At 37.4% G+C, this 22,416-nt stretch overlaps 1 protein-coding gene, 1 long non-coding RNA gene and 1 pseudogene across 2 annotated transcripts; 2 read left to right on the forward strand and 1 right to left on the reverse strand.

The window, feature by feature from the left end:
* Window positions 1–579: 579 nt before the first annotated feature.
* Window positions 580–5,867, forward strand: LOC121413217. Its single transcript, XR_005969714.1, has 4 exons — window positions 580–728; window positions 2,645–2,774; window positions 3,411–3,523; window positions 5,368–5,867. It is a non-coding gene; the product is annotated as an uncharacterized LOC121413217 (long non-coding RNA).
* Window positions 5,868–20,139: 14,272 nt separating this feature from the next.
* LOC121412423 lies at window positions 20,140–20,835 on the forward strand. The gene has a single exon (XM_041605234.1). It carries the CDS (start codon window positions 20,140–20,142, stop codon window positions 20,833–20,835), a length of 696 nt encoding a protein of 231 aa, XP_041461168.1.
* A 139-nt stretch (window positions 20,836–20,974) lies between these two features.
* LOC121412424 lies at window positions 20,975–22,179 on the reverse strand (annotated as a pseudogene).
* Window positions 22,180–22,416: the final 237 nt, after the last annotated feature.

Below are 22,416 nucleotides of genomic sequence, written 5' to 3' on the forward strand. Positions count from 1 at the left end.
AGGATGTACAGAAATGATAAGCTGAATGTCATCAGCATAGCAATGATACTTACTTTTTTAAATAATTGTACTGATAGGCTGAAGGTAAACAAAGAACATTAATGGGCCACCTACAGACCCTTGTGGCACACCATACGAAAGGAGAGTTCTATCTGATTGAGAATTATTGACAGACACATATTGGGTTCTTTGATCGATGTATGAAGAAAACCACTTCATTGCCATGCCCGTTACTCCAAGAGAGTGCAGTCTTTTTATTAGTATAGAGTGATCAATGGTGTCAAATGCACTCGACATATCAAGCTGCACGAGAAAAGTTATATTACCTCTGTCCATTTCCGATAATATGTCTATATATCGGCTTATGTCGAAAGGGTGGGTGCTGTCGCGTTAGGGTGCGTCAACGCGAACGCGAAGATTCGTCCAAAGCCCCCCCCCCCCAGTTTGGCCGAAAGGGTGCGTTGGGAGCGTTAGGGCGCGTCAGTGTCGACAACGCCCCCAAATGGCACAACCGGGGGGGGGGGGCTTTTCCCGAACCTTCGCGTTCAGTACATTTTTATTTTACAAATCGTCTTGAACGAGGTTCGCTGACTAATTAGGCCACGCCCACTCCCAAAGTTTTGATAAAAATGTAAAGTTTGTTTGATGTTTTCGCCGCGACGATTCGAAATGAAACGAAGAAATTAGCAGAAGTGAAGGTCACCGGAGAGGTGAATGAGGATTTTACCGTAAGTAAAACCATTCAAAATGTCGTTCATATTATATGTAAGGTGATGAATAATTTGTGGTTCGTAATTATCAATTGAATTACAAGAAAAGATAATCTTCTGGCAGGAACCCTGTCGATACGATCGACAAACTTGACAGTACATAATCCAGTCTAGTCCCATACCCGTGTTTCTGTGTCTGCAGAACTAAGTATCTGACTGAGGTCCACACAACGACCCATCGCGACCCTGTCCATACACGTTTTTATGATCCACACAGGGCTGTAATTTTGCTAAGAGAAATCTTTATATTGTTTTACCTTTATGACATTCGGCATTATCGTGATATAGGGAACCACCGTTCACTTCATACAGCAGCGCTTTATTCAGTCACACGTGCACGCACTACCCTATTTCCACCTCCATTCACTTTGTACACAAGTGCGCGTACACAAATCTACGAGTGGTTCCCAAAACCACGATTTGGCCTGACATTCTATATTAAAAATCATAATTTTTCTTTTCCTTTGGTTTTGTATTAATTTTGTTGCTCGGTGTGGTCGGGGATATCCTCGATTACCAGCGTGTGCAATAGATGTACACAAATCCAATGTGGCCATCCCAATTCTGTGTACTTACAGTCATTGGAATTGGACAGGAGCTAAATCACATATTGATAGTGTGAGTGATAAATTGGATATTCTCAACTTATTTAGCATATAGGCTTAGCGAACACAAGTCAAACGAAATGGAGGCACTCGACAGCAGGCGAGGATTCAGGGGGGAGTTATGTGGCAGAGGTGCGTTCACACCCAATCAAAATCTAGATATTATAAGTTTTAAATGGTGCACCCGTGGCAGTAGACCAAAAGCTTCGGTCCCTGTTTTGCTGGTTGTTCAGCTGAACTCCGTTGGCTTCACTCACCAAATACAGAGACCGAAGTTCTAGCACGATCTGTACAGGGGACTCAATGGCCATATGTTTACGTACTTAAGATCGGATAAAAAGGGGAAGTGAATTTGCGCGACAGCCGAGGTAAGTCACTGTTTTGTTCCTTTTAACTTCAATTTTCTCCGTTTTGGGGAATTATTGCCAAGAGGGAATATAAATTTGCATTTTGGTCGCGTTAATTTTCAAAATTGTTATTCATTAAAGACAAAATTGAACTTTGAAGAGCCCCGACGGGGGGATTTTGCATTGTAAGTCCCCTAATGGTGGCTGCACAATAGCAAGCCGTCTGTGTATGAGGAGAAATAAAAAAAAATGTTTAAAAACTCCTCGAAACAGACAGCTGCCAGCTGTCTAGCTATCGTGCAGCCACCATTATGGGACTTACAATGCGAAATCCCCCAGTCGGGGCTCTTCAATTTTTCAATTTTATTTTTCATTTTTATCGTACCACATAAAGTTAGAGTCTAGATCTAGTCAAACCTAACCTTAAATAGCACGTAAAGGTACTTAAAGGTCCATTCATTAAAACAAAAATAAAGGGGAATATGCAATGGATCTCATCAAGCCCAAGTATTTTTTTGCCTTTGAATCTCATAATAAAGTACTATTGAACAAAGTCCAGTAAATTAAACCAGCAAGGTATCCATGTGCTATTGGGTTAGAAAAAACTTTTATTTTAATTCAAAAATATATTAATGACAAAAATGTTTTATTATTTGTATGATTAATATGTTAATGACTGTCTTGCTTATAATCAAGTGGAAATTATATGAATTAACAAGAATTAATTGTTGACCGATTGTTGGTCGATTCTAGAAATTTCAGGATAATACAACAAGAAAGAAAAATGATTGGTATATTTGAATCATTCCCCTTTATAAAATGTCAACAATATTCATAGAAAGTGCAATATTTTTCAATGATCACTGTGTCAATCTACATATTTCTTTGTTATATCAATGTAATATTAATGTTCTAATTTCAGACTGGAACTAGAGAGCTTGGCTCTGACTGGTCTACTACAGCAAGGAATGTGCCAGGGGCCAATCTGATGAACATGTGGCAGAAGATTTGGCAATGGGTGAAGAAACACTGAGATTGAAATGCAACCACAGGTAACATGTAGACTAGTAAAATGCTATAATGGTGACAAAAAAATGAAGGATATTGTTTAGGTTGCAGAATGTTAAATCATTAAAACCCACATCAATGATAATGAAATCGCACTGTACCAGATTTTAAAGTCAGTTTGTAATGTAGACATTACATAGACATGAAAGACCATGACCATGCAAAAAATCATCCAGATGGTCATTTTTGTACATGGTTTTGGAAAACAGTGCGGGAGCTGAAAAACATAAAAATAACATTTGGTCACGATTTTTTGCATGGTCGCTCACTTTAAAAACTCTACAGTTAACATGCGACCCCAGCCCCCCCCCTTCTGTTTGCGTAGCCCCTACTCACACCCCTCAATCCATTTTTCACTACTTGCTCATGTGTATGTACATACAAGCTACATTAAGAAGGAATAATTTCTCTAAGTTTCTCAGCCAGAGCATATGTCATTTACTACTATTATTTTTGATTAACATAATAAAAGCTTGAACCCTTTGTTTACCCCCTTCTATATGAATTCTGGTAATCAAAAGATGTTTTATTTCCTGTTTTTAGACATGTACATATACATGTGAGAAGAAATACAAGATTGTGGCAAATATTTTAATTAGTTCAATACTCTTTTCCTTCAGGTGGAGGCTTCACCCAAACTTTTCAGACGGATGCGAGATACAAAGTTACCCAAGTATAAATGGTTGAAGGTTTTGGAGAGCCAGACAAGAAGGCAGGAAATGTGATGTCACTTGTAAGTTAAAACACTCTTAAGTATGACTGCCTCACTTTGGCGAAGAAAGTAGTCACATTAAAAAAATTAAATTACCAGTACTGTTCTCTTCTTTATTTGGTCTTCTAGCAGTCGATATTTGAAAACAGTGACATCTATAAGTCTATAAGATAATAGGTGCTTAAATGCTTAAATGATTAATGATGATATTTCTTGGACAGTTGTAAAACATCCAATATCAATCAATGCTAGATGCTGTGACTTGCTTTCTATTGCCAAAGTAGTAAATGAATGTTCCATTGTTCTGCATTCCTATTAGACCCCCCACACACCATCACCCTCTGCTTTGTCAGCTAGGAACACTGCAAAATTACCCAAAAAAGAACACAATTTTTTTTATATCTCTTGTAGGCCTGTATAAATCAGATAAATTTAATGACTACAAAAGCAGTCATTAAACCTCACTTATTCAAATGATCTTGGTAGGGGGGGGGGGGGGGTGGCTCAGGATCTTGCCTGTAGATTGTGCACTCACTTCAGAAATCAGCAGGTTGGTCTGAATCACGAAATAAAAAACAAATGTGATAATTTTGGATTTTGACTCCCTTTATTTTGGTATTAATGAGAAAAACTCAAGTCATTAAAATCAATTGTGTATACATGTACATTTTAATTTTTTTCTTATGCATTTTTTTTTCGTTGTTTAACCCTAAGAAGACGGGGGGGGGGGGGGGGGGCTCGACATTTTTCGCGATAAATCAGCTGCTCAAAGTGTTTTTTAATGTGTCGCTCGCTGACTTTTTACTTTCAAGACTCTCGGCAACTTTTGAGACCAAAATTGTGACCCCCAGGTACGCGTTTCCGAAATTACGCAACATTTCGTAAGTGCATGCAGACCCAAAATTGCTCAAAAACATGAATTTGTGTACAAATCCAATGCAAATAGTGTTTTTAGCCAAAATTCATAAAATGTATCATTATTTTTCCTTTTACTGCTTAAAATCATTTAATTTTATCTTGTCTATGGTAAAAATAAAGTCCCCGAAAATTTCCATTGAAAACACAATGAAAAGCAAAAAGTCATAAAACAAAGAAATACATAAGAAATTTAGAAAACAATATAATACATAAGAAAATAAATGTGATGTGTACATTTTTGAAAAATAAATTTGATCAGATGCCTATCTAGAGTATGTGAAACAAAAATGAGCATTTTAGGGGCTTTATTTTATTAATAAGCCAGTTCGTAGTTCCTTTCTGCGCATGATCAAAAGATTCTATGCATGATCAGAAGAAGGTCATTTGTACTAAAGTGACATGGTGCTTTAAAATCTAATGAGATAAGCACCAACTTTGATGTCTTGATTATTCATATATTCTTTTGAATTGTCATTTTCATTTTCATCCACAAAAACAACAATGCTTCCACGAACGACTGGTATTTCACAGTTTGCAAAGTACATTGTGCAACATGCTAAGATATGCATTCAAAGTAGGAATGCAACAAATGCCTTCATTACGTGTTCATTTGTGTGCTATTCTAGTCACCTGGTCTATTCAATTTCTTCATCCTGCTATGTAAGGCAAGCTTACGTAATATCTTGCTTTGAAATCTGCCTATCATGATGAAAGAAATGAAAGGTCATTTGACCAAAATTGTCCACGAAGTAACTACGAACTGGTCTATTAGAGCAAACTTATGATTTTACGCATAAATTTTCATAGTCAATGAGCAGTGAGATTTTTCGCAGAATTTTAACAGCAATAATTAGATTAGGAATAAATGACTTTGGTATCAATAATCATGGAAATTAATATCTTTATTAATAAAATATCACATGCTCTATAAATTAATTCCATTTCAGTTACTTCAATAAACATGAACAGCAGCAAGAGCAACAACAGCATCAGCAGCCGAAACCTCAACTGCAATAAGAGATGCAGCAACCGCACCGACAACATCAAGAGCAACAGCAAAAATACCTACATGTATTACAGCAGAAATGCAACAATCACATTGGCAACATCAACAGCAGCAGGAGCTCCAACAACCATGCAGGGAACATCGCGCGCAACATAAATAACTTCATCAAGAGATGCAACAGCCACAGTGGTAAACATCAACAGCAGTAGCGACAACGACAGTAGAAACAAAGCCAATGTCAAGGATTAAGCAATCATACAGGAAACAACACAAGCGGCAACATCAATAAATGCATCAGGGGATGCAACAGCCATACTTGTAAACAGCAGCAGTAGCAGCGATGACAAGAGCAACCACACAGGCAACACCTTGAGCAACATCAGTAGCAATGCACCAGCAATGAAACAATCACACCAACAACACCAAGAGCAGCAGCAAAAATTTTATAAATTTATAAATTTTTATCCAAAAATAATCTTCTAGTTTCAGAACAATTTGGCTTCCGGAAAAAACATTCTACTTCTTTAAGCATATTAAATATTACAGATTATATATTACGTAAATTTGATGAAGGTAAATTTTGCTGTGGGGTTTTTATGGATCTTTCCAAAGCATTTGACACCATCGACCATCACATACTGCTTGAAAAATTGTATTATTATGGTATAAGAGGTGTATCTCTTGAATGGTTTAGAAGTTATTTATTTGAAAGGAAACAGTATGTGATGGTCGATGGTGTAGCATCCGATTTTTCATATATAAATACTGGTGTTCCACAAGGATCTGTGCTTGGGCCACTGTTATTTTTGTTGTATATAAATGATATTACACATACTTCAGATATTCTCAAATTTTCATTATTTGCTGATGATACTGCTGTCATTTCATCTCACAAAGATATAAATATTTTAATTTGTAATATAAATATTGAATTAGAGAAACTAAGTGAATGGTATATTTGTAACAAACTCTTTTTAAATGCTGATAAAACACATTACATAATATTTCATTCCAAACAGAAAAAAGTTTCTTGTCAGGTTTCCCCTGTGTATATTAAAAATGATATTCTTAAGAAATGTAATATTGTAGAATTTTTAGGCATCAAACTTCATGAATCGCTTGATTGGTCTCACCACATTTCTCATGTTTGTTCTAAAATCTCAAGGGGAGTTGGTATTATATCACACTTTAGAAACAAACTGCCAAAAAATATTTTATTAACTATTTATAACAGTATTATATTACCACATATCAATTATTGTAATATGATATGGGGCAAGACACACCTATACAAAATTCATATTCTTCAAAAACGTGCTATCCGTATAATTACTCATTCTAACTACATGACACCAAGTACTCCTCTGTTTTGTGACCTAAAATGTTTGCCTGTTTTTGATCTTGTAACAGTAAACAATTTAATATTTATGTTCAATTTTCATAAAAAAGAGCTTCCATCAATATTCAATGATATGTTTAAAACAAATTCTTTTTATCATTCTTATGCTACCAGAAACAAATCAAAATTTCTTATTCCTTTTGCACGTACCTCATTAACCCAACATACAATAAGATTTCAGGGTGTTCATGATTGGAATTTGTTACCTTATGTTGTGAAAAATTCTTCAACTTTAACGAGATTCAAATACTTATGTAAACAATTATTGTTTAAACGTTTGATGTGCTCTGAGTAGAGGGTATTCTTTCTCCCTCTCGAACTCTATCTTCCCTCTTTCTTTCTTTCTCCCTATCTCTCCTTTTCCTTTTCTATCGCTTCCTTCTCTTTCTTACTCTTTGTTAACTTCTCAATGTTCTGCATATGGGTGTGTGTTGGTGTGATTGTGTGTGTGTATGAGACAGTTTTTTTTTGTTTATCTGCTTTACGTTTTAACAATGTAAGATCTGTTTTGTTTTGTTAATGATTGTACAGGGCCCCATCCTCGCAAGCTATGCTTTTCTTGGGGTCCTTCCGATTTTTAGTTGTGAACTTTGTATGTATTTATTTCAAATGAATTTTTAATGGAAAATAAATGAACTGAACTGAACTGAACAAAAAGAAAATAATTTCCAGCAACCATGATGACAACAGCAGCGGCAACACCAACAACACTAATGAATGTTGAAAAACTTGTACAAAAGTCAATGACACCACAGTTTTTTTTTAGAATTTATTGGACATTATTGATTAAAAAATGCACAATGATTTATTCAGGTTGAAAAAAATTATGTGTGAAAAATTGTGTACATTTGAAGATGTTTCCTGTGTATTGAATAATATTTATGAAAATATAGTTTTATAGATGAAAATATGATTCTTGAAATGTCTACTTTTTATTTGTCATTGACTAAAGATAAATACATACATTTTCTTTGAATTTTCTTAATGAAATGAAAAAAAGGGAATTTATTCAAATATTATCATTATTATCATCGTTCTTATCTTTATTATTATTATTATCACTATCATTATTACTATTATTATTATTATTATTATTGATATTATTATTATCATTATTATTCTTATCATTATTGTTATTATTATTATCGTCATCATTAAGTATTATTTTTCTCATTATTATTATAATTATCATTATCATTATTTTTTTATTATTATTATGATCAATAGCACTAGTAACATGTTAGTATTTGGATTAATTATTATAATTATTGTAATTAAAATCATTCCTTCATTTTTGTCTCACCTGCGAAGCAAAGTGAGACTATAGGCGCCGCTTTTCCGACGGCGACGGCGGCGTCAACATCAAATCTTAACCTGAGGTTAAGTTTTTGAAATGATGTCATAACTTAGAGAAAATATATGGACCTAGTTCATGAAACTTAGACATAAGGTTAATCAAGTATTACTGAACATCCTATTACAGTTTCATGTCACATGACCAAGGTCAAAGGTCATTTAGGGTCAATGAACTTAGACCATGTTGGAGGAATCAACATCGAAATCTTAACCTGAGGTTAAGTTTTTGAAATGTCATCATAACTAAGAAAATATATGAACCTAGTTCATGAATCTTGGACATAAGGTTAATCAAGTATCACTGAACATCCTGCATGAGTTTCACGTCACATGACCAAGGTCAAAGGTCATTTAGGGTCAATGAACTTTGGCCGAATTGGGGATATCTGTTGAATTCCCATCATAACTTTGAAAGTTTATGGATCTGATTCATGAAACTTGGACATAATAGTAATCAAGCATCACTGAAAATTTTGTGCAAGTTTCAGGTCTCTTGATTAAGGTCAAAGGTCATTTAGGGTCAATGAACTTTGGCCGAATCGGGGGTATCTGTTGAATTACCATCATAACTTTGAAAGTTTATTGGTCTAGTTCATTAAACTTGGACATTAGAGTAATCAAGTATCACTGAACATCCTGTGCGCATTTCAGGTCACATGACCAAGGTCAAAGGTCAATGAACTTTGGCCGAATTGGGTGTATCTGTTGAATTACCATCATAACTTTGAAAGTTTATGGATCTGATTCATGAAACTTGTACATAAGAGTAATCAAGTATCACTGAACATCCTGTTCGAGTTTCAGGTCACATGATCAAGGTCAAAGGTCATGTAAGGTCTATGAACTTTGGCCATGTTGGTTTTTTGTTGTTGAATAACCATCATATCTCTGTAAGTTTATTGGTCTAGTTCATAAAAAGTGGACATAAGAGTAACCATGTATCACTGAACACCTTGTGCGAGTTAGAGTAGTATTCAAAGTCAGAACTGCTGCTATATTGAACCGCGTGATGCCGGTGAGACTGCCAGAGGCATTCCACTTGTTTTCTTTTATTCTTCTTTTTCTTCTTCCTCTTCTTATTCCTCCTCTTCTTATCATTATTATTATTTTTATTATTATTATCATTAAGCATATTTTATCATTATTATAATTATTATAATTATTATTATTTTTAATTTTTTGATCCATAGGAGAAGGAGCATGCTATTAGGTAAGATTATTATTATTGTAATTAAAATAATTCCTTCGTTTTTTATTTTCTTCTTTCTCCTCCCTTTGTTCTTCCTCGAACTTCTTCATCTTTTCTTCTTCTTTTTCTTCTTCTTCTTCTCCTCTTCTTCTTCCTCTTATTATTCTTATTCTTCCGCTTCTACTTTTTCCTCTCCTTCTGCTTCTTCTTCCTCTTATTATTATTATTGTAATTAAAATAATTCCTTCGGTTTTTTGTCTCGCCTGCGTAGCGAAGCGAGACATAGGTATCACTATTTCCGATGTCGGCGGCGTCGTCGTCAACAATTGTGTTGTACACCCAATAACTTTCTACAGCTTCGAGGTGGGATCACCAAATTCATACCAGAGGTCCATCTCGTGAAAGCACAGGTCAAGTTCGAATATGAGTTGAATTTGAATAAGGTCAAAGGTCAATGAACTTTCCATGACTGGCACTGTGCTATGTTGTACACCCAATAACTTTCTACAGCTTCGAGGTGGGATTGCCAAATTCATACAAGAGGTCCATCTTTTGAAGGTGCAGGTCAAGTTCGAATGTGAGTTGAATTTGATTAAGGTCAAAGGTCAATGAACATTTTACTTCAGAACTCAGTACTCTCTATACTTGAACCAGATTTTATATTTTACTTGTTTATTCTTTAAAAGCTGTTCTTGTTATTTATTTAATGAGCTATAGTTCTTGACACCATTTATAATATTCACACAAATTTGCCAAAGGTACAATAGAAAAGCTGTCAAAGTTTTCACTCACATTGTTATGAATTACATTCTTTTTCACTAACATTAATTTCCTTACTTCCATGGAAGTCATTATACATGTAGCTTCATAGTATTAACAGCATTCTTAGTGTTATCTCATTTCCTAGGGATAAAGTAGGCCTATAGCATTATTGCATATGTAAACTGTCAGAACCACAATTCACCCCCTAAACTGCTGACAGCCTCGGAAGTCATACAGCATAGTTTTGACATACATTCTCTTCATGACTGCAATATGCAGGCGAGACAACGCTTGGCGTTTGCCTTGTCTTCTTTTTCTTCTTCCTCTGCATCCCTCTTCCTCTCCTTCATATTATTATAATTACTATCATTATGATTATTACTAAATTTGTATTTTCATAATTGTCTGTGATATTTTTTTTTGTTATTGTTGTTCTTCATCATTATCGTATACTCCTTTTTCTTCTACATCATTTTCTTCTACTACTACTACCTCTTCTTTTTCTTCTTCTTCGTCTCCTTCATATTGTAATTATTTTTTTACTATCATTATTAATCATTGTTGTTGGTGATATTATTTTTCTTGTAATTGTTGTTGTTTTTCATCATCATTATCTTATTCTCCTCCTCCTCCTTCCGCTTCTTTTTTTTCTTATTGTTATTGTAATTATTATTATAATTATTATTGATATTACCATTATTATTATTATCATTATCATTATTATTGTAATTATTATTATTATTGTTAGTATTATTATTAATATTATCATTATTATTAAAAACAAAATAAAACGCACCCTTTCGGCACTTCCGGGGGGGGGCTTTGGACGAATGGATGCGTTCCAGTGAACGCGACGTGACGTAATGCTCCAAGCGCACCCTTTCGGCCAAGCCGGGGGGGCTTTGGACGAATCTTCGCGTTCGCGTTGACGCACCCTAACGCGACAGCACCCACCCTTTCGAAATAAGCCCTATATATCTACCAGATTAGTAAGTAATGTTTCTACACTATGGTTTGGTCTGTAGGCAGACTGGCAATTGTCTATTAAACTGTTTTCAAGAAGATATGCACGAAAACGTGAGAAGACCACTCGTTCAGCGACCTTGGAAAGATAAGATAAGTTTGAAATGGGTCTATAAATTTGTTTGAATTTAACTTCTTAAGGGTAGGGCGCACTGATGCTACCTTCATGCTATCAGGAACTATCCCTGAATAAAGACTTGAGTTTATTATAGATATGATTAAGGGTAAGATTGCAGGGAGACATTTTTTCAGAAGTAGTGTTGGTATAGGATCAAGCTCACTGGATTTTGAAGGTGAATTCATTATAATAGATGCAATTTCATCAGGAGTAGTAGGAGAAAGTGTATCCAAGGTTTTGTTAGTAATCAGTGGGATATCAAATTCTCCAACACTGGTGAGACTTGATCGTACCTTCTGGACTTTTTCTACGAAAAAATTATCAAAGCGTTCTGGAAGATCTGTAAAAGTAGGAAGAGGATTTTGTTTACCTCTGTTTAGCAGAGAATTGGCAACTCTAAAGAGCTGTCTCGTATTTGTGCATTTTTCAACCAGCATAGAGTTGTAAGATGTTTTGGCAACACGAACACTCGCCTGTACTACCTGACGTTGTTTCTGATATTTCTTATGATCGGACTCTAGACCTGATTTTAGCCATTTGCGCTCAAATTTCCTGCGCTGAAGTTTTTTTTGTCGGCAATGTCTTGAGATAACCACTGTGTATTGGGGCGAACTGTTACATGTCGCTGTTTTACACGAGCATGTTCATCAAGAACAGTTCTTAGAATTATATTGTAGTGTTCTACAGAGACGGAAATATCAGAGCAAGAGCAGTTTTCAAGATCAGATAGTTTAGAAATTCTATCAATGCAATGTAAATGCAATATCGATTCGATGGACCGTAATGATCTATATCTAAGAATCCATGACACATGCTCCGGCGACGATTGCTCCGCCGATATTTGCTCCGCCGACTATTGCTCCGCCGACTGTTGCTCCGACGAAATTTGCTCCGCCGACTGTTGCTCCGCCGACAGTTGCTCCGCCGACACTTACTCCGCCGACAGTTGCTCCACCGACAATTGCTCCACATTTAGCGACAAATGCTCCGGCGACAAATGCTACCCGAACGACACATGCTCCGGCGGCAATTGCTCCGCCAATATTTGCTCCGCATGTAGGGACAGTTGCTCCACCGACATTTGCTCCGCATGTAGGGACAAATGCTCCGCCAATAGTTGCTCCGTCTTCAATTGCTCCATCGACAGTTTCTCGGCATGTTGCTTTTAAAAATAAATATAAGACCTAAATAAAATACCTGCGACAAATGCTCCTCGAATAAAAATTGCTCTGCTCATGATTGCTCTACTTACAGTAACGAGGCCTAAAAGAAAACAAGACACTTGCTCAGACGAAAATATTTGTTATATCCTTTTGCGTTACATACTTTTTGTATTGTTTTGTTTTACCATTGAAGTTGTTGTACCACTTTATATCATAGGCGAATCCAGGGGGCGAGGGGCCCGGGTCCTCCCTTTCTGACGGAGCAAAAAAAAATTAAAAAGGGGAAAAAGAAAAAAAAACAGGGAAAAGAGAGAAAAAAGAAGAGGAAGACAAGTGAAAGACTTGGAAAATAAAAAGAATCTCTCATATTTCACTATATAAAATGTTCGCTCGCACTTCGTGCTCGCATTGCCTGTTAGTTGATTTACATACATGTATCTTGTAATATTATGTTTGAAAGTCAATATGCAAAAGATATTTCGCCGCAGAAATCGAACTTTCATCATTTTGTTTGATATACAAATTGATTGGTTTAAAGTGATTTTTAAAAATGTTAGTTTTACGATCTGAACATTGATATTTTCTGCTCGTGGTACACGCTTGCAAATACATGTATTAACCAATCAGTTACCTTTATTATTTTCGTGTATTCCATAAAGTTTTCAAAATATCCCTTTGCAGATCTGATTGTATCAGCTAGCGCTGCATGCTCGCATTTTGATTGGCAAGTAATGTATGTATCAATATTGATTACATATCAAACTTCTTAAAATCCACATTTCGTGACAGTCTATCAAAAGTTTCGGCTCGCGATTTGCGCTTTAATTAATTGTTAAAAATGTATTTACTCATGCATCTCATTCATAATTACCAAAATTCTTGAAATTTCCAGTTTTCAGGCCATAATTTCGTGCCCTACTTAGGCATATTAGCTTAATAAATAAGATAAATAATTTTATGATTAAATTGTCCCTTTTGTTTTATCTCGCACTTAGCAAGAGGAATAGGAAGATCATGTGATGACTTGTCCTAATGATGTCCCGGTCTCTTGTCAAAACGTGAAGTTATAATAATGAAAAATCAAAGCTGTTTTTTTTTTTAAGTACGATCCATATCCACCTCACAATTTTCAAATAAATGCTTGATATAGAGCTGAAATACACCCTTTTTTTATTGATTTTCATGATAAAAGATATATTTAGAAGGCTAGTTTCTAGGTCTAAATATGAAACACACGCGAGCATGTTTCATCAGATACGCAACTTGTTCTCTATTTAAATCATTATCTAGTTTCAGATTAAAATATCAACAATTTTCTGCTCGTGCTCTGTTCTTGCATTATTAATACAGGAAGATCCCCTATTACTCATCCCATTCATGATTTACAAAACATGAATAGTGTCCCGTTTTTAGGACTAAATTTCGAATTTTGTCGCTCGCGCTTCGCGCTCGCATCAATCGTTTAGTTATATAGCTATCCTGTTCACGATTAAAGAAATTGATTTAATTTTTTCATTCTTTATGTAGAAAGGTAAACAAATTTTGCTTGCGCTTTGCGCTCGCATTATTAGTGTTAGGAAGATCCCCAATTACTCATCCTTTACATAATTTACAAAACGTGAATAGAGTATCTCGTTTTAGGTCTTAATCTCGAAATTTTCCGCTCGCGCTTCGCGCTCGCATTAATTGTTTAGTTGTATACCTATCCTGTTGAAATCACAAAAAGTGTTAGAATTTCCATTTTTTAGAAATGTAAAAAAATTCAGCTCGCGCTTCGCGCTCGCATTATTTGATTGTTAAAATATGTAACTCCTTCATGGCTAACTGCAGGCAAACTTAGGTACCTTTTTGATCAGTTCAAAGCGTGTATTAACAATTTCTGCTCGCGCTTCGCATTTGTAGTTTTTATCCAGTTGCATACACATCTTTTCATGATATCATTGTCCAGAATATTCAAATTTTAGGACAAAACACATACAATAAAAAAAAAATTGTTCGCGCTCGCGATTGCATTATTCAAATAAGGATTATGATATCATATATTTATGTTGATTTATAAGAATAAAGCTAAGAAATAGCTATTAGGACTACCCCTTCAACGAAATGTTAAACAATGATAATTCCACATGTTCAGGGAGAAATAAGATTTTTTTCACAGGAAAATGAGGAGAAAATTTGAATATTGTATATTTCTTATAATAAAATACAAAAGAAATATTGAGTGAGTGATGTCATCATTTCTCTCATTTGAATACCGACCAGGATGTGCATATAACTATTTTGTGAAATTAAGCGAAACTTAAAAATATCATAGCTTTTTTATATTTTACATCCGATTTCGATGAAATTTTCAGTGTTACGCTCGTTTGATTTTTCTCCTTTTATTCAAATCAACTTTTTCTTGGGTGGACATGTCCTTCAAGAGGTGAGTTGTTTTCACACTGCACGTAATTGAAGGGAAAAAATAATGAAAAAAATTGAGTGAAAGTGACAGGAAACGCCTTTCTAACAAGATTATAAAACTTTATTAGTTTTCAATTCCATTAGAGGGGGTAGGAAAAAGTTAAAAGAATAAACAGTGAAAACAGGCCAAAATAGCATTAGAGCGAGAAAGGAGAAGAAGGTTGAGGTTGTAAAAGAAATGGGAACAGAAGTTACTTGGAATGCAGAGAGAGAGAAAAAAAATTAGGAGAGAGGGACGTGGGAGAAGGTGCTTTTCAAGGAAAGAAAGGGAGAAATAATCGAGATAAAAGCGCTGATGGGAAATTTAATTTGAGCCAAACTATTTCTTTCCGCTGAACAATTCAATTAGGAATGTTAAAAATATATAAAATAACAATAATGACCATACAGCTTTGGAGAAGAAGCGTTGTTAGTTTTACACACAAAAAAACAATAATTTTTCGGTAGATGGCATTTTCGGCGGAGCTATTATCAGCGGAGCATTTGTCCGTACATGCGGAGCAAATTTTCGGCGGAGCAAATATTGGCGGAGCAATTGTCGCCGGAGCATGTGTCGTCCGGGTAGCATTTGTCGCCGGGGCATTTGTCGCTTAATGTGGAGCAATAGTCGGTGGAGCAACTGTCGGCGGAGTAACTGTCGGCGGAGCAACTGTCGGCGGAGCAACTGTCGGCGGAGCAACTGTCGGCGGAGCAAATATCGGCGGAGCAAATGTCGGCGGAGCAAATGTCGAGGAGCAAATGTCGCGGAGCAAATGTCGCATTTTGGGGTGCATTTGTCACCGGAGCAATCGTCGCCGGAGCATGTGTCGGGTTACCAAGCTTATACTAGGAGTGGGCTATACATGGGTCAAAAATACTTTTTTGTTAATTTCAATATGAGAACAGTTTTTTTTTATTCCTTGTAATGTATCTCAACATGAAATGACAATATTTTTTGTCTCGGGTCCGAGAAAAAAGTGTGCCGGGCCAAAATCCAAAATGGCCGCCAAAACCCCCCAAAATCACAGTTTTGGCCACAACTTCTTTATTTGGTGGTCTTTTTCTTTGGTTTTGGTGTCTATTCATATGTGTTTGGGGGCAGGCAATTTGTTTTTCCTATAATTAGTACTTTTAAACCATTATTTGTAGAGTTAAAAGGTAATTATACCTAAATTCTCAAATTTTTATAGCCTTTTTTCAGCCAAAATGTAGGTTTTTTCGTCCTGGGATTCTTGGATATTAGATGATATGAGGTCAACAATAGCAAGCAGCTTCATAGCGATATATTGCTTTTATTCCTCTACTATGGGTTTTACGGATATTTGTGAAATATATCTTATTTAATAAAATATGTTAATTATCCATAGAGGATATACAGTATACAATGTACATACTGTTACTGTACATACTGCGCTGCATAAATGCATTGGCCACCATGACAAGGCCTGTATAAACTATAGTGTTATACATGTAGAAATGAGCTGTTAGGTTTAGAATTAGATGCCCAGAAATTGAAGATATGTTTTGTCTCAGACACTGCATGAGGACATGTTTTGTCAATGCTACATGTAATTCAGGGGGACTCGAGGAGAAAGGTACAGTAATTAACCCCACATCATGGCATTTACACTGTAGCTTATTCTGGGCCCTGTTGCGTAAAATTTACCATTATGTTGACTTAACTTAATGGTAACTTGCATGGAATCCTTGGTTCTGATTGGCTGTTGATCAACGTTACCATGATAGTTACCTGACCCCACAAACATAGGACAGTTACTTAGACACCACAACCAGGTAAAAAAAAGCATCCAAATGAAGAAGATATGGCTACATGTAGATACATGATGTACATGTACGTATATGATGTGATATTTTTATGTGCAATTTACGTTGCTGGTTTAATCATGTACATCAGCTGACAAGCAATCAAATTCAAAATTCACAATCTAATTTTAAACCTTAGGAGCTTATTTCTATTACACTATAGTGCATATACAGGGCTTGTCATATGTCATGGTGGTCAATGCATGGATATATGCAGTGTAGTACTAGTATGTACAGTAACAGTACATTGTATACTGTATAGCCGTATGGAAAATTAATCTTTTTTTATTTAATAAGATATATTTCACAAATATCCGTAAAACCCATACATGTAGTAGAGGAATAACAGAGTTTTGTAGAATGGTGTAATCAATCAAATCTATTCCTCAATGTTCAAAAGACAAAGGAAATTATTTTTGATTTCCGTCGCTCTTCACATTTTCATGAGCCTCTTACCATGCATGGACATCCCATAGACCAGGTTCCTGAATATAAATATTTAGGAACGATTATCGACAATAAATTGAACTGGAATTCAAATACACAAGTACTTGCTGGAAAAGCTAATCAAAGGATGTACTTCCTCAGAAAACTAAAGGAATTTCGAGTAGACAACACAATACTGTTATTATTCTACAAATCATTGATACAGAGTATCATCACCTTCAACTTAGTTTGTATGTTCGGGAATTTGTCAAATGAAAATGTGAAGAAGCTTGAAAGAGCTAGGAAAACTGCTCAGCGAATTACTCACGTAGAGCTCCCTACTTTTGGTGATCTTTATGAAAAACAAATTCTTCTGAAGATTCACAAAATAATGCAAGACTCATCTCATGCACTCCATGATCTGTTCAAGTTCAATCGATCTGGTGTACGTCTATCAGTGCCTAAAACAACACGATGCAGGTTCAGACAATCCTTTGTCCCTAATGCCATACATATTTTTAATAGACATGTGAAACGATAGGTTATCTTCTTACAATGATATTGGAAATAATAATACTTAATAAATGCTATGATTTGCAACATAAACTAAAATAAACTAATTAAGTGCAATATTATATATACACAACTTAGGAAGTTATTATAGTTTACATGTAAGCTATTCCAATTCCAATTCTAAGATTATGAACATGATGGAGCAGTGGTGTTCCCAACTCATCTCATGCACCCCATGATCTGTTCAAGTTCAATCGATTTGGTGTACGTCTATCAGTGCCTAAAACAATACGATGCAGGTTCAGACAATCCTTTGTCCCTAATGCCATACATATTTTTAATAGACATGTGAATTTCTTTTGTTGTTTACTACATTATTTATCTGGATTTTTCAGTATTCTCTGGCTCGCCGCACTGGTGCTTTGGCGCGGATTCGTTACATGTAAATCTGCTGTTATGCGCATCTGCAGTGGTGTGGGCGTGCTAGAGAATGCTGAAAATTGGTGGAATTGTATAATGTTATTTTTGTACTGATTATTTATGTATTTTGTATGTTGTATTTTGTATGTTGAATAAATGTTGTCATGTGAATTTTAATGCCAGCGGAGGCCGAATTTCTGTGTTTTTACAGACAATAAATATTTGAATCTTGAATCTTGTTATATTGTCTCAAGAAAGTCTTGGGATACTCGATCATTAGTTGTTTTTAAAGAGCTGAGTTGGCCAACTCTCGATAAACTGTTCTGGAAGACAACATGCTGTCTAATGTATAAATGTATCAACAAATTAACGCCTGAGATTATGTCTAATAAATTCATATTTACTGATGAAATCTCAGTACGAACAACTCGTATTTCTGAAAGGATGATGTTACGTTTACCCAAATGTAAAACTGAATTTTATAGGAAATCATTTATTTATTCAGGTAGTCAAATTTGGAATGATCTGCCGCTTGTAATCAAACAAGCCCAAAGCCTAGCAATTTTCAATAGAGCTTTAAAAGATTTTCTCACGTGATGACACACTCAATATCCACGTTTTGTTTATACACCTAATGCCATGAACCCATGTTTTAATTGTATTATGTTTTAAGCTATAATTTATGCTATAATGTATACAATTTATTTGTGTGTCCAAGTGAAGAGGTGAGGGTGTGTATGGGTATGTGTACACTGTGTGGAATGGGGTGCTGATTGGCGCTTGCAGTGCAAGTGTAGTGGCTGTGCTGCGGGTGCTCATTTTCTGGTTTAAATTAGAAAACCGGCACTCGTGGTGCAGTCGCTGTACAGCACTGTTTGTGCTAAATTAGCATTTTATTTTTTACAGTGTATACAAATATGTGTGAGTGTGTGTGTGTGTGTGGGGGGGGTGGGGGTGGAATGTGTGTACGAATGTCTTTGGCTGTAGGTGACCCGTGGGTATGTATTGAGGGTGTATGCATGAGTAGTTTAAATGTGTAGAGATAAGTATTGTAATCTGTAGCTGCATTGTTATTTGCTTTGTTTACGATCACCTTTCTAACTTTTAACTGTTAAATTTGTACCTTATTCTTTAATCGTGTAACATTTTGAGTTAGTTCTTAGTATACATAAGTTCGTATTTATAATTTTGTTATATCTGTATATATTATGTGTATCTACTATGTAATTAAAGGGCCCCAACGAAAACCAGTGTTTGTACTGATTGGGCCACCCTTTTTAAATATGTGAAATAAATAAATAAATAAAGTATCAAGGCGCTGTCACACCTTGGCGTTTTAAACAGCGTATGCCCGACGTATGAGGAATTTGGCGAATACGCTGGCGTACGTCGAATACGTTACGGGTAAGTTTTGCATTACGTTAAGAGTACGCTAAAACACGCTGGTATACGTCGTCATACGGCGAGGTCGTCGAAAAATTTTGTGCAAGCACAAAATTTTTCGACGTATGCCAGCATATGGCTCATACGTCCCGCATACGCGGGCCAGAAGTTGTAGGCAAGTTACGCGATCGTTGATACACGTTGACACACGTTACTCATAAGTTACTCATAAGTCGATGTACGTCGAGATAATGTCCAGCGTACCCTAAAACTTACTTCTAACCTACGAGTAACGTGCTTTGAACGTATGTGTAACTTAACTCCAACGTATATTGACGTATGAAGACGTGCTCCGGACGACCACAAAACTTACTGAACGTGTTTATAACTTACAGCCACCGTATAATGGCGTATTGACAACGTTTATAAGAATTGGTATGTAAAGGTGGGGTTCACAGGAGGAACCCATCAGAACTCATGAAGACTTCATGGTGGACAGATGCCCATGCCATTCGAGAGATGGAGGATCCGGAAAGACTGAGACGAGAATACCTACTAGCTGTCCCGCTCCAACATCAGCATGACCTCATCGACTTGACACTGTACCAGTTGCGTGCCAACAGAGCCAGGAGAAGAAGAGGTGAACAGAGGAGAAGTGGATTATACCATGGATTGGGAGGCGACGGCAGTTTGGCATGTATGACAAGCTTCTGGTGGAACTTCGTAACGAGGACCATGCATCCTTCACCAACTTCATGCGTATGCAGCCAGCAATGTTCGATGAGTTGCTAGCCAGAGTGGGTCCAAGGATAACCAAGGAGTACACCTTCTACAGGGATACGCTTGAGCCCGGCATGAAGCTGGCACTAACTTTGCGTCACCTTGCCTCAGGGAACAAGTATGCCTCGATGAAGTTCGGATGGAGGGTCCCTCACAACACCCAATCCGTAGTGGTCAGAGAAGTCTGTCAAGCCATTATTGACGAATACGTGGATGAGGTGCTGGTTTGCCCAAGTACTCCTGATGGTTGGCGCGCCATAGCTGACAAGTTCTTCCAAAGATGGAACTTTCCCCATACATGTGGGGCACTTGATGGAAAACACGTGGCCTGCCGCTGTCCTCCAAAGAGTGGGTCCCAATACTTTAACTACAAAGGATTCTACTCCATTGTTCTGCTGGCGCTTGTAGATGCTGACTATAAATTCATTTGGGCAGATGTCGGTGGTACTGGATCAGCATCAGATGCGCAGATATACAACGACTGTGAGCTGAAGGAATGTACTGAAGACGGCACCCTAGGTTTCCCTGACCCTGAGCCTCTTCTCAATGACAACCAGGATGTGCCTTCTTCTTCATCGGTGACGATGCCTTCGCCCTACGACCAAGCATGATGAAGCCATACAACCTGCGGGGTCTGACGAATGAACAACGCATCTTCAACCATAGGCTTTCTCGGGCAAGGAGAGTGGTAGAAAATGCGTTCGGCATCCTGGATAACAGATTCCAGGTTCTGCTAAGTACTATGCATCATCACCCCTGCATGTACTGGTCTACGTAGTCAGCTGTCTGTGAACCCCAGACTGACTGAGCAGGTGCCTTGTGTCTCCACATGTCGGGAGGTGGCTGGTACATCTCCGACGCCGTGGGGGTGTAGGTAGCTGGTGCTGAATTGGGTCGCACGGAAGCAGGGAAAGAAGATTTGAGGACTCTGGGAGGTTCTTCCTCATCACTCTCCTCATCCATCAGCTCAGTGAGGATGGTGTTGATGCTTGACCGTGCCTTCCGAAACCTGCGCTTGGACATGCTGACCAGGCTGTCATGCACGTAGTTGGCGAAGGCTGCCGTGGCTGTAATGGGCTGAGGGTGTGCGAGACCTTTGAGGACCCCCCAGACTCGTGTACCCTCTTCTGGAGTGACTGTAGCAACTGGTCATCTTCCTGGCAACGCTTGCCCTTGCGCTGTGAGGATGAAACAGTGCAGGGCGTGCTTTCATCATCAACCACGATGTCTGCACAGGCAGCCTCGGCGGCCTCGAGGTCCCCGCTGTGTGCCACAATGGCTGCCTTCACCTGCAAATATGATTATTAAAATACAAGTCATGAATTCAAGGCATATTTGATGATTTTTTTATCACAATGAAACTAATATAAATGAATATCAATATTTGTTTATACTTACACTGTTGACTGGCTAAGCATTATGGCGGACCACAGGCTTGAGGAAACCGAAGTTTGTCTTCACCCACTGCTCCCTCTCTGTCAGTTCCGGGGCGCCGTCACCGCTCTTCTTCTTGTCGAGACGGGTGTGGGTGTCTCGCAGGGACTTGAACCATCCTTGTAGGTGCTCAACAGTCTTCCTCATCCCCTTGGCTTGATCCTCCCAGAGTTTTGCCTTCTTGTCCACTCTTCTGTAATGAGTCTTCTTGATGTCCCAGATCATGGCGTTTTCTCGAAGGAATTCGCACACGAGCTGCTCCTCTTGGACATTAAGACAAAACTGTGTCTTCTTAGCCCTCTTCTTCTTGGTAAAGGTTGACTGAGATGAGTTGGAGGTCACGGAGGCAGCAGCTGATGCCACTGACGATTCCCGAGAAGCGTTGGAACCTGCATCATCTCCATCAGAGGGTGAGCGTGAGGTTGTGAGTGATGGTGAGGGATCCTGCTTGCGTTCACGTTCACGCCCCGCCCACGGCCAGGGAACTTCTTGGTAGCGTTCTCCGAAGTTTTCTTCGGCATGGCGGTGGTGTTGATACGGTGATGTATCGTGCGGTTATGATTTGAATGGTCGAGCGGCAGACTTTTATAGGCTACGACACGTGTTTGTCAGCAATACGCTGCCGCGCGCCATGCGTACGTTAGGCTATCGTAGGGCATAAGTTGTGTACGCCAGCAATACGCTAAGCATTCGTTGGATTACTTATAAGTTAATGAAGCGTTCGATATAAGTTACTAAAAAATACGTTATGTATACGT

Source organism: Lytechinus variegatus, chromosome 4 (assembly GCF_018143015.1).
Source record: "Lytechinus variegatus isolate NC3 chromosome 4, Lvar_3.0, whole genome shotgun sequence".
NCBI classification, from domain to species: domain Eukaryota; kingdom Metazoa; phylum Echinodermata; class Echinoidea; order Temnopleuroida; family Toxopneustidae; genus Lytechinus; species Lytechinus variegatus.